This window comes from Oncorhynchus nerka, linkage group LG22, assembly GCF_034236695.1.
Source record: "Oncorhynchus nerka isolate Pitt River linkage group LG22, Oner_Uvic_2.0, whole genome shotgun sequence".
NCBI lineage: Eukaryota > Metazoa > Chordata > Actinopteri > Salmoniformes > Salmonidae > Oncorhynchus > Oncorhynchus nerka.
Genome location: NC_088417.1, coordinates 18,598,365 through 18,611,880, shown reverse-complemented (window position 1 = coordinate 18,611,880; position 13,516 = coordinate 18,598,365). Strand labels below are relative to the sequence as shown.

Below are 13,516 nucleotides of genomic sequence, written 5' to 3'. Positions count from 1 at the left end.
GGAGAGAGGAACAGTCAGGAGGACAATGGAAACCATGAGGAGACAAAGAGAGGTGCTTGGCCATACATGAAGAGGGGGTGGGTATGATGGGGTGGGGAGTAACAGTTGATAATGATGTCAGTGACATGGGGCCTGGTATACACTGCCTTGCGAAAGTATTTGGCCCCCTTGAACTTTGCGACCTTTTGCCACATTTCAGGCTTCAAACATAAAGATATAAAACTGTATTTTTTTGTGAAGAATCAACAACAAGTGGGACACAATCATGAAGTGGAACGACATTTATTGGATATTTCAAACTTTTTTAACAAATCAAAAACTGAAAAATTGGGCGTGCAAAATTATTCAGCCCCTTTACTTTCAGTGCAGCAAACTCTCTCCAGAAGTTCAGTGAGGATCTCTGAATGATCCAATGTTGACCTACATGACTAATGATGATAAATACAATCCACCTGTGTGTAATCAAGTCTCCGTATAAATGCACCTGCACTGTGATAGTCTCAGAGGTCCGTTAAAAGCGCAGAGAGCATCATGAAGAACAAGGAACACACCAGGCAGGTCCGAGATACTGTTGTGAAGAAGTTTAAAGCCGGATTTGGATACAAAAAGATTTCCCAAGCTTTAAACATCCCAAGGAGCACTGTGCAAGCGATAATATTGAAATGAAAGGAGTATCAGACCACTGCAAATCTACCAAGACCTGGCCGTCCCTCTAAACTTTCAGCTCATACAAGGAGAAGACTGATCAGAGATGCAGCCAAGAGGCCCATGATCACTCTGGCTGAACTGCAGAGATCTACAGCTGAGGTGGGAGACTCTGTCCATAGGACAACAATCAGTCGTGTATTGCACAAATCTGGCCTTTATGGAAGAGTGGCAAGAAGAAAGCCATTTCTTAAAGATATCAATAAAAAGTGTTGTTTAAAGTTTGCCACAAGCCACCTGGGAGACACACCAAACATGTGGAAGAAGGTGCTCTGGTCAGATGAAACCAAAATTGAACTTTTTGGCAACAATGCAAAACGTTATGTTTGGCGTAAAAGCAACACAGCTTATCACCCTGAACACACCATCCCCACTGTCAAACATTGTGGTGGCAGCATCATGGTTTGGGCCTGCTTTTCTTCAGCAGGGACAGGGAAGATGGTTAAAATTGATGGGAAGATGGATGGAGCCAAATACAGGACCATTCTGGAAGAAAACCTGATGGAGTCTGCAAAAGACCTGAGACTGGGACGGAGATTTGTCTTCCAACAAGACAATGATCCAAAACATAAATCAAAATCTACAATGGAATGGTTCAAAAATAAACATATCCAGGTGTTAGAATGGCCAAGTCAAAGTCCAGACCTGAATCCAATCGAGAATCTGTGGAAAGAACTGAAAACTGCTGTTCACAATGCTCTCCATCCAACCTCACTGAGCTCGAGCTGTTTTGCAAGGAGGAATGGGAAAAAAATTCAGTCTCTCGATATGCAAAACTGATAGAGACATACCCCAAGCGACTTACAGCTGTAATCGCAGCAAAAGGTGGCGCTACAAAGTATTAACTTAAGGGGGCTGAATAATTTTGCACGCCCAATTTTTCAGTTTTTGATTTGTTAAAAAAGTTTGAAATATCCAATAAATGTCGTTCCACTTCATGATTGTGTCCCACTTGTTGTTGATTCTTCACAAAAAAATACAGTTTTATATCTTTATGTTTGAAGCCTGAAATGTGGAAAAAGGTCGCAAAGTTCAAGGGGGCCGAATACTTTCGCAAGGCACTGTAAATCATAAAGCAGGGGCTGCATGGTGATGTCTCTTTACCCCCGTTACAGTCACATGGTGCCAGCCACTGAGTCTGTTCACATGCTGATGTCATCCAGACGTCTGTCTGTCAGTCTGCCAGTCTGTCAGACCTGTCCTTTAGTCTGCAGGTGGATCCAGTCCGTGAACTTGGTGACCTGTGTGTAGACTCCAGGGCGGTTCTGCCGAGCGCACCCCTCCCCCCAGCTCACGATCCCCGCCAGGAACCACCGCCGACCCCTCTCTAGACACACCAGAGGACCCCCTGAGTCACCCTAAACACACACACACACAAGTTTAAACACAGACAGACACGTAAACAGGAAAACACACAGGAAAACATACACACAGATAAAACTCAGCAAAGACAATGTAGAGGCACTTTAACACACACAATGACAAAACAAACACACACCACACACTCAGAAACCCCTCCTCACCTGACAGGCATCCACTCCTCCCTGCAGGTTGCCAGCACACAGCATCCTGGGAGTGACAGCGTCCTCATATAGCTTGTTACAGTTGTTCCTGTTGATGATCTTCACTGTGGCCTCCTGCAGCAGAGATGCCAGCTCACCTGGAACAAACACAGGAAGTCAGTAACACTTCGTTTTATATAGCTAGTTCTGTTAGAGTTAGTATTTACCTGGTATTTACAACAATAAAAATATGTGCAAGCACCTGGAACTCAACAGAACATTCTTTATAGAATGTTGTATGAACGGTAACTAGCTGCCAAATCGTACAAGGATTCCAAAGAGACCAAAGTGTTGGCATGTTGTCATGTTGGACACATTGTCTGTTTTCTGCCAGGTATCCAACATCAGCCGTTATCCCTGGGCAACTCTTACCATCCTCCATCAGGACCCCCCAGCCCGTGACGTGGCAGCTGGTCCCGGTGGTGAAGGCGTGGGAAGAGGCGGGGACACAGACGGGCTGTACCAAGTCATTGAAGTAGACAGGGGTGCTGAGCTCCAGCAGGGCGATGTCGTAGTCAGAGGTAAACTGGTCGTACTGGGAGTGGAGGATGATACGACGGATCTGTCTGGTGGCTGCAGCGTTGCTGGCCGTGTTCATCACACGCACGCCCATGTAGGCACGCCAAGACCGCGCATCAGAGTACCTACACACACAGCCATGCAGGGACACATATTGAAGTACACAGGCACACTAATCATTATTAAAGTAATGATGATGATGATAATGAGGATTATTATTATGATGATGATGATGATGACGATGATAAGGACTATGATGTTTTTGATTTTTGATTTGATTTGGATCTCTTTTAGTCCCCATTTGAACTAATCTTCCAAGAGTCCTTAAACATTGAAATACAATTTATAGGAGGACTATGATGATGATGATGATGAGGAGGACTATGATGATGATGATAAGGACTATGATGATGATGATGATGATGAAAAGGACTATGATGACGATGATGATAATGAAAAGGACTACGATAATGATTATAAGGACTATGATGATGATGAGGAGGAAAATGATGATGATGATGATGATGAGGACTATGATGATGATGATAACGAAAAAGACTATGATGATGATGATAAGGACTATGATGATGATGATGAGGACAATGATGATGATGAGGACTATGATGATGATGATGAGGACAATGATGATGATGAGGACTATGATGATGATGATGATGATAATGAAAATGAATATGATGATGAGGATTATTATGATGATGATGATGATAATGATGATACGGACTATGATGATGATGATGATAAGGACTATGATGATGAGGAGGAGGAGGAGGAGGAGGACAATGGTGATGATGATGATGATGATAAGGACTATGATGATGATGATGATGATGAAAAGGACTACGATAATGATTATAAGGACTATGATGATGATGATAAGGACTATGATGATGATGATAAGGACCATGATGATGATGATAAGGACCATGATGATAATGATAAGGACTATTATGATGATGATAAGGACCATGATGATAATGATAAGGACTATTATGATGATGATGATGATGATGATGATGATGATGATGATAAGGACTATGATGATGATGAGGAGGACTATGATGATGTTGACGATGATCATCATCACGAAGAAACGAATGAACACAGCAATGCTGACTACAATAACTAAGCATCTTACTTGATGGTGTCAGAGTCCTGGAAGCAGTGTGCAGCAGAGATGAGCCAGCGGCTGGTGACCAGGGTCGCTCCACACACATGCCCATAGCGCTCCATCTGTAGACTGACCTGCCACGGCCACGCCCCCGTCCCCGCATCAGACCCGCCCACTATCTTAGCACGCTTCCTGGGCCGGGTGCCACAACCTGGGGGGAAAGTAACTGGTGTAAAAATGTGTTATAACTAGTATATGTAGGTTCATACATGTGTTATAACTGGTATATGTAGGTTCATACATGTGTTATAACTAGTATATGTAGGTTCATACATGTGTTATAACTGGTATATGTAGGTTCATACGTGTGTTATAACTGGTATGTGTAGGTTCATGCTTGTGTTATAACTGCTATGTGTAGATTCATACGTGTGTTATAACTGGTATGTGTAGGTTCATGCTTGTGTTATAACTGCTATGTGTAGGTTCATACGTGTGTTATAAGTGGTAATGAGTCTCACCGCAGCGCGTCTCATCTGATCCATCAGAACAGTCTTTGACGCCGTCACACTCTGGGTTGATCTTATTCACACACTTCCCATTGGCACACTTATAGGAGGATGGAGAGCAGCCCTTATGGACTGGACACACAGAAAGAGAGGGAGGGAGGGAAAAACAGAGAAAGAGAGAGGGATTGAGGATTGGATGAATATAAACAAAGAAAGATGCAGACGGATAGAAGGACGGATGGACCAATTGACAGACGGACTCACATGCTTTAGTGCAGTTGATCTCATCACTGCGGTCCTTGCAGTCTATGACACCATCACAAACGGAGGACTTGGAGACACACACCTTGTTGTGGCACATGTGGTAGCATTGACCTGCTGGGGGGACAACAAATCAAATCAAATGTTATTTGTCACATGCCCCGAACCTTACCGTTAAATGCTTACTTATAAGCCCTTAACCAACAATGCAGATCAAGAAATAGAGATAATAAAATATTTACTAAATAAACGAAAGTAAAAAAATAAATAAAAAGTAACACAATAAAATAACAATAACGAGGCTATTTACAGGGGGTACCGGTTAGTCAATGTGCAGGGGTACAGGTTAGTCGAGGTCATTTGTACATGTAGGTAGGGGTAAAGTGACTATGCATAGATAATAAACAGCGAGTAGCAGCAGTGTAAAACAAAGGGGGAAGGGGGTCAATGTAAATAGTCAGAGTGGCCAGTTGATGAATTGTTCAGCAGTCTTATGGATTGTGGGTAGAAGCTGTTATGGAAACTTTTGGACCTAGAGTTGGTGCTCCAGTACCACTTGCCATGCGGTAGTAGAGAGAACAGTCTATGACTTGGGTGACTGGAGTCTCTGACAATTATTTGGTCCTTCCTCTGACACCGCCTGGTATGGAGGTCCTGGATGGCAAGAAGCTTGGCCCCAGTGATGTACTGGGCCGTACACAGGACCCTCTGTAGCGCCTTACGGTCAGATGCCGAGCAGTTGCCTTACCAGGCGGTGATGCAACCTGTCAGGATGCTCTTGATGGTGCAGCTGTAGAACTTTTTGAGGATCAGGGGACCCATGCCAAATCTTTTCAGTCTCCTGAGGGGAAGAAGGTGTTGTCGTGCCCTATTCACGACTGTCTTGGTGTGTTTGTACCATGATAGTTTGTTGATGATGTGGACACCAAGGAACTGCTCTACTACAGCCCTGTTGGTGTGAATGGGGGAGTGTTTAGCCCTCCTTTTCCTGTAGTCCACGATCAGCTCCTTTGTCTTGCTCACGTTGAGGGAGAGGTCTCTGACCTCCTCCTTATAGGCTGTCTCATCATTGTCGGTGATCAGATCTACCAAATCAAATCAAATCAAATGTATTTATAAAGCCCTTACATCAGCCGATGTTACAAAGTGCTGTACCGAAACCCAGTCTAAAGCATCAAACAGCAAGCAATGCAGGTGTAGAAGCACGGTGGCTAGGAAAAACTCCCTAGAAAGGCCAGAACCTAGGAAGAAACCTAGAGAGGAACCAGGCTATGAGGTGTGGCCAGTCCTGTTCTGGCTGTGCGAGGTTGAGATTATAACAGAACATGGCCAAGATGTTCAAATGTTCATCATTTAGAGTATCTCTACTGCTCCTGCTGTCTCTAGAGAGTTGAAAACAGCAGGTCTGGGACAGGTAGGACGTCCGGTGAACAGGTCAGGATTCCATAGCCGCAGGCAGAACAGTTGAAACTGCAGCAGCGGCACGACCAGGTGGACTGGAGGCAGCAAGGATTCATCAGGTAGTCTGGGGCATGGTCCTAGGGCTCAGGTCCTCCGAGAGAGAGAAAGAGAGAACAACACTGTTGTGTAGTCAGCAATCTTAATGATGGTGTTGGAGTTGTGCTTGGCCACGCAGGCGTGGGTGAACAGGGAGTACAGCAGAGGAATAAGCACACACCCCTGAGGGGCCCCGTGTTGAGGATCAGCCTGGCAGATGTGTTGTTGCCTACTCTTACCACCTGGGGGCGGCACTTCAGGAATTCCAGGATCCAGTTGCAGAGGGAGGTGTTTAGTCCCAGTGTCCTTAGCTTACTGATGAGCATTGTGGGCACTATGGAGTTGAACGCTGAGCTGTCGTCAATGAACGGCATTCTCACATAGGTGTTCCTTTTGTCCAGGTGGGAAAGGGAAGTGTGGAGTGCGATTGAGATTGTGTCATCTGTAGATCTGTACGGGCGGTGTGCGAATTGGAGTGGGTCTAGGGTGTCCAGGATGATGGTGTTGATGTGAGTCATGACCAGCCTTTCAAAGCACTTCATGGCTACCGATGTGAGTGCTACAGGGCGGTAGTCATTTATTCAGGTTACCTTCGCTTTCTTGGGCACAGGGACTATGGTGATCTGCTTGAAACATGTAGGTATTACAGATTCTTCCAGGGAAAGGTTGAAAATGTCAGTGAAGACACTTTACAGTTGGTTCATGCATGCTCTGAGTACACATCCTGGTAATTCGTCTGGCCCACAGTCGTCCCGAACAGCTGGTGCTCTCATGCATGCTTCAGTGTTGCTTGCCTCAAAGCACACATAAAAGGCATTTAGCTTGTCTGGTATGCTTGATTCCCTGGGCAGCCCGCAGCTGGGTTTCCGTAATAGTTTGCAAGCCGTGCCACATCCGACGAGCGCCAGCGCCGGTGTAGTAGTATTCAATATTAGACTTGTATTGACGGTTTTTCTGTTTGATTGTTTGTCTTGAGGGCGTAATGGAATTTCTTATAAGCGTCCGGATTAGAGTCCCACTCCTTGAACGCAGCAGCTCTAGCCTTTAGCTTGGTGATGATGTTGCCTGTAATCTATGGCTTGGGGGGACGTCGTCGATGCACTTATTGATGACGTCGGTGACTGAGGTGATATACTCCTCAATGCAATTGGATGAATCCCGGAACATATTCCAGTCTGTGCTAGGAAAACAGTCCTGTAGCATAGCATCCTTATTATCTGACCACTTCCATATTGAGCGAGTCCCTGGTACTTCCTGCTTTAGTTTTTGCTTGTTAGCAGGAATCAGGAGGATATAATTATGGACAGATTTGCCAAATGGAGGGTGAGGGAGAGCTTTGTATGCATCTCTCTTGTGTGGAGTAAAGGTGGTCTAGAGCTTTTTCCATTGGTTGCACATGTGACATGCTGGTAGAAATGAGGTAAAATGGATTTAAGTTTGCCTGCATTAAAGTCCCCGGCCACTAGGAGTGCCGCTTCTGGATGATAATTTTCTTGTTGTGCTTATGGCCTTATACAGCTCATTCAGTTCAGTCTTAGTGTCACATTCTGACCCTAGTTCTTGTGTTATTTCTTTGTTTTAGTTGGTCAGGACGTGAGTTGGGTGGGTATTTATGTTTTGTGTTTCTGGGATTGGGTTTCTTGTTTGGCCTGATATGGTTCTCAATCAGAGGCAGGTGTTAGTCATTGTCTCTGATTGGGAACCATATTTAGGTAGCCTGTTTTCTGTTGGGGTTTCTGGGTGGTTATTTTCAGTCTTTGTGTGTCTGCACCAGATAGAACTGTTTCGGTTATCACTTTGTTGTTTTGTGTTTTTGAAGTGTTCAGTTTTCCATTAAAATGATGAACACTAACCACGCTGCGCTTTGGTCCTCTCTATCTCCAGACGACAACCGTTACACTTAGTGCCAGCATCGGTTTGTGGTGGTAAACAGATGGCTATGAATAATATAGATGAAAACTCTCTTGGTAGATCATGTAGTCTCATGAGGTACTCTACCTCAGGCGAGCAATACCTCGAGACTTCTTTAATGTTAGACATCGTGCACCAGCTGTTCTTGACAAATAGACACACACCCTCACCCCTTGTCTTACCAGACGTAGCTGTTCTGTCCTGCCGATGCACGGAAAACGCAGCCAACTCTATATTATCTGTGTCGTCGTTCAGCCACGACGCAGTGAAACATAAGATATTACAGTTTTTAATGTCCCGTTGTTAGGACCATCACGAATGGAGATCATCCAGTTTATTTTCCAGTGATTGCACGTTGGCCAATAGAACAGATGGTAGAGGCGGGTTACCCACTCGCCAACGAATTCTCACAAGGCACCCCGATCTCTACCCCCTGTATTTCCGTCTTTTCTTCACGCAAATTAAGTTTGTTCGAGGTGAGTAATCGCTGTTCTGATGTCCAGAAGCTATGTTTGGTCATACGATACGGTAGCAGCAACATTATGTACAAAATAAGTTGTAAACAATGCAAAAAAACTAACAAAACGGCACAGTTGGTTAGGAGCACATAAAACGGCAGCCATCCCCCCGGGGGCATTATTATTACAGAGTAAACACCTGACCTAGGGCACGCACGCACGCACGCACACACACACACCACAGAAACGCACCAAGACCCAGAAATGGGGAGAGGGGCCATCCTTACCACAGACCAGTCCTCCATGCAGCTGGCATAATGAAGACAAGTAACAAATGGTCTCACACAACCTTATGATGAACAAACAATGCAATGATTATAAGTAGTTTATAATTAAGATAAAGTGTGTGGTCCAGGCATGTGTATGGTACTCACCACAGTCGGCCTCCTCGCTGCTATCTCCACATTTACTCAGGCTGTTACATTGGCTGCTGTGAGGCCGGCACTGACCGTTCCCACAATACACCTCACCTGGACGACAGGTCGCTACACACAACACAATATACTGGTCTTGTTTTGAAGAAATACAGTACTTATTGCACAGGCAGATCACTTATGTTGATCTTCGTCATCCTTACTGGATACATGTACAGTATGTGAGGAGTTAGAGTGTTGAGGATAACATACAGCATTTAGCCTCGTCCCGTCCGTCTGAACAGTCTCTGACTCCGTCACACACCTTCCTGAGAGGAACACACCTCCCATCCCCACAGCGGAACTGGCGAGGACACGCTGGAGAGAGAGAGAGCGGGGGTTGAGAAAGGGAGAGATGAGAGAAAGAGAGACTGACTACAGTATCTCTGTATGGGTGAGAACCTGGAATCTACAGGTCTGTCTCAGTTTGTATGGTAGAGTTGAGTATTCCGGTTGTATAGCTCTGTATAGGCTAGTGTAAAGGACGTCACACTGCTTGCTCAGCCAGTACCACGTCCTCCTGATTCCACCTAGTCTTGAACCTAGCACCTCTGCCTTGCTAGCACATGTAACAGCCCTCTTGAAGCCTCTTACCAGTCGGCGCCAGTGAAAGTTAACAATTTGGCGGCGCAGGTGGCGACACTTCAGTCTGAGGAGTAAGTTTCCCATCCAAATGAACTACACTTGCTGTCTTACTAGTTTGTGGTAGAAGTGTGAGGTAGAGGTGTGTGGTAGAGTTGTTTGGTAAAGGTGTGTGAAACAGGTGTGTGGTAGAGTTGTGTGATACAGATGTGTGGTAGAGAAGTGTGATACAGGTGTGTGGTAGGGGTGTGTGATACAGGTGTGTGGTACAGGTGTGTGATAGAGGAGTGTGATACAGGTGTGAGGTAGAGGTGTGTGATACAGGTGTGTGTGTGGTAGAGATGTGTGATACAGGTGTGTGGTAGAGGGGTGTGATACAGGTGTGTGGTAGAGATGTGTGATACAGGTGTGTGGTAGAGGGGTGTGATACAGGTGCGTGTGTGGTAGAGATGTGTGATACAGGTGTGTGGTAGAGGTGTGTGATACAGGTGTGTGTGATAGAGGTGTGTGATACAGGTGTGTGGTAGAGGTGTGTGATACAGGTGTGTGGTAGAGGTGTGTGATAGAGGAGTGTGATACAGGTGTGTGGTACAGGTGTGTGATACAGGTGTGTGGTAGAGGTGTGTGATACAGGTGTGTGGTAGAGGTGTGTGATAGAGGAGTATGATACAGGTGTGTGGTACAGGTGTGTGGTAGAGGTGTGTGATAGAGGTGTGTGATACAGGTGTGTGGTACAGGTGTGTGATACAGGTGTGTGGTAGAGGTGTGTGATAGAGGAGTGTGATACAGGTGTGTGGTAGAGGTGGTTGATACAGGTGTGTGGTACAGGTGTGTGATAGAGGTGTGTGATACAGGTGTGTGGTACAGGTGTGTGATAGAGGTGTGTGATACAGGTGTGTGATACAGGTGTGTGTGTGGTACAGGTGTGTGTGTGTTACAGGTGTGTGATAGAGGTGTGTGTGTGATACAGGTGTGTGTGTGATACAGGTGTGTGATACAGGTGTGTGTGTGTGATACAGGTGTGTGTGTGATACAGGTGTGTGATAGAGGTGTGTGATACAGGTGTGTGGTAGAGGTGTTTGATACAGGTGTGTGTGTGGTAGAGAAGTGTGTGATACAGGTGTGTGGTAGAGGTGTGATACAGGTGTGTGGTAGAGGTGTGTGATACAGGTGTGTGTGTGTGGTAGAGATGTGTGATACAGGTGTGTGGTAGAGGTGTGATACAGGTGTGTGGTAGAGGTGTGTGATACAGGTGTGTGTGTGTGGTAGAGAAGTGTGTGATACAGATGTGTGGTAGAGGTGTGTGATACAGGTGTGTGTGTGTGATACAGGTGTGTGGTACAGGTGTGTGATAGAGGAGTGTGACAGAGGTGTGTGGTAGAGGTGTGTGATACAGGTGTGTGTGTGTGTTAGAGAAGTGTGTGATACAGATGTGTGGTAGAGGTGTGTGTGATAGAGGTGTGTGATACGGTGTGTGAATCAGGTGTGTGTGATACAGGTGTGTGATACAGGTGTGTGAATCAGGTGTGTGTGATACAGGTGTGTGGTACAGGTGTGTGATACAGGTGTGTGAATCAGGTGTGTGTGATACAGGTGTGTGAATCAGGTGTGTGTGGTAGAGTTGTTTGGTAAAGATGTGTGAAACAGGTGTGTCAGGTAGAGTTGTGTGATACAGGTCTGTGTGTGGTAGTGAAGTGTGATACAGGTGTGTGTGGTAGAGTTGTTTGGTAAAGGTGTGTGAAACAGGTGTGTGATACAGGTGTGAGGTAGAGGTGTGTGATACAGGTGTGTGTGTGGTAGAGATGTGTGATACAGGTGTGTGGTAGAGGGGTGTGATACAGGTGTGTGGTACAGATGTGTGATAGAGGTGTGTGATACAGGTGCGTGTGTGGTAGAGATGTGTGATACAGGTGTATGGTAGAGGTGTGTGATACAGGTGTGTGTGATAGAGGTGTGTGATACAGGTGTGTGGTACAGGTGTGTGATACAGGTGTGTGGTAGAGGTGTGTGATAGAGGAGTGTGATACAGGTGTGTGGTAGAGGTGGTTGATACAGGTGTGTGGTACAGGTGTGTGATACAGGTGTGTGATACAGGTGTGTGAATCAGGTGTGTGTGATACAGGTGTGTGGTACAGGTGTGTGATACAGGTGTGTGAATCAGGTGTGTGTGATACAGGTGTGTGAATCAGGTGTGTGTGATAGAGGTGTGTGATACAGGTGTGTGAATCAGGTGTGTGGTAGAGATGTGTGATACAGGTGTGTGTGGTAGAGAAGTGTGATACAGGTGTGTGGTACAGGTGTGTGATACAGGTGTGTGTGGTAGAGTTGTTTGGTAAAGATGTGTGAAACAGGTGTGTCAGGTAGAGTTGTGTGATACAGGTGTGTGGTAGAGGAGTGTGATACAGGTGTGAGGTAGAGGTGTGTGATACAGGTCTGTGTGTGGTAGTGAAGTGTGATACAGGTGTGTGTGGTAGAGTTGTTTGGTAAAGGTGTGTGAAACAGGTGTGTGATACAGGTGTGAGGTAGAGGTGTGTGATACAGGTGTGTGTGTTGTAGAGATGTGTGATACAGGTGTGTGTGATAGAGGTGTGTGATACAGGTGTGTGGTAGAGGTGGTTGATACAGGTGTGTGTGATACAGGTGTGTGATACAGGTGTGTGGTAGAGGTGTGTGATACAGGTGTGTGTGTGATACAGGTGTGTGGTACAGGTGTGTGATAGAGGTGTGTGATACAGGTGTGTGGTAGAGGTGTGTGATACAGGTGTGTGTGATACAGGTGTGTGATACAGGTGTGTGATACAGGTGTGTGTGATACAGGTGTGTGATACAGGTGTGTGATACAGGTGTGTGTGATACAGGTGTGTGATACAGGTGTGTGTGATACAGGTGTGTGATACAGGTGTGTGTGATACAGGTGTGTGGTACAGGTGTGCGATAGAGTGTGATACAGGTGTGTGATAGAGTGTGATACAGGTGTGTGGTAGAGAAGTGTGTAATACAGTTGTGTGGGAGAGGTGTGTGTTACAGGTGTGTGTGTGTGTGTGTGTGGTAGAGAAGTGTGTGATTCAGATGTGTGGTAGAGGTGTGTGATACAGGTGTGTGTGTGTGATACAGGTGTGTGGTACAGGTGTGTGATAGACGAGTGTGACAGAGGTGTGTGGTAGAGGTGTTTGGTAGAGGTGTGAGGTAGAGGTGTGTGGTAGATGTGATTGATACAGGTGTGTGTGATACAGGTGTGAGGTAGAGGTGTGTGGTAGAGGAGTATGATACAGGTGTGAGGTAGAGGTTTGTGGTAGATGTGATTGATACAGGTGTGTGTGATAGAAGTGTGAGGTAGAGATGTGTGATAGAGGTGTGTGATACAGGTGTGTGGTAGAGTTGTGTGGTAGAGAAATGTGATACAGGTGTGAGGTACAGGTGTGTGGTAGAGATGTGTGATACAGGTGTGTGGTATAGGTGTGTGGTAGAGGTGTTTGATACAGGTGTGAGGTAGAGGTGTGTGGTAGAGGTGTGTGTGTGATACAGGTGTGAGGTAGAGATGTGTGACACAGGTGTGACGTAGAGGTGTTAAAGATGTGAGGTAGAGGTGTGTGGTAGAGATGTGTGATACAGGTGTGACTTAGAGGTGTTAAAGATGTGAGGTAGAGGTGTGTGGTAGAGATGTGTGACACAGGTGTGACGTAGAGGTGTTAAAGATGTGAGGTAGAGGTGTGTGGTAGAGATGTGTGATACAGGTGTGTGGTAGAGATGTGTGATACAGGTGTGTGATAGAGATGTGTGGTAGAGATGTGTGGTAGAGATGTGGGATACATGTGTGAGGTAGAGATGTGTAGTGGAGATGTGTGAGACAAGTGTGTGTGATACTGGTGTGTGGTAGAGATGAGTGATACTGGTGTGTGGTAGAGGTGTG

The 13,516-nt window shown here is 45.8% G+C and overlaps 1 protein-coding gene across 1 annotated transcript in view; it reads right to left on the bottom strand.

The window, feature by feature from the left end:
* Positions 1-1,716: 1,716 nt before the first annotated feature.
* The window catches only part of LOC115104943 (suppressor of tumorigenicity 14 protein homolog), a 28,431-nt gene continuing 16,631 nt past the window's right edge, over positions 1,717-13,516 (bottom strand). Inside the window, exons 12-19 of the mRNA XM_029626373.2 lie at positions 9,238-9,342; positions 8,986-9,096; positions 4,689-4,802; positions 4,437-4,556; positions 3,943-4,126; positions 2,640-2,911; positions 2,229-2,365; positions 1,717-2,063 (exon numbers count right to left, since the gene is read on the bottom strand). Of these exons, the coding sequence (XP_029482233.1) occupies positions 1,896-2,063; positions 2,229-2,365; positions 2,640-2,911; positions 3,943-4,126; positions 4,437-4,556; positions 4,689-4,802; positions 8,986-9,096; positions 9,238-9,342 (1,211 nt within the window). The 3' untranslated portion in view covers positions 1,717-1,895. The remainder of the gene's footprint in view (positions 2,064-2,228; positions 2,366-2,639; positions 2,912-3,942; positions 4,127-4,436; positions 4,557-4,688; positions 4,803-8,985; positions 9,097-9,237; positions 9,343-13,516) is intronic.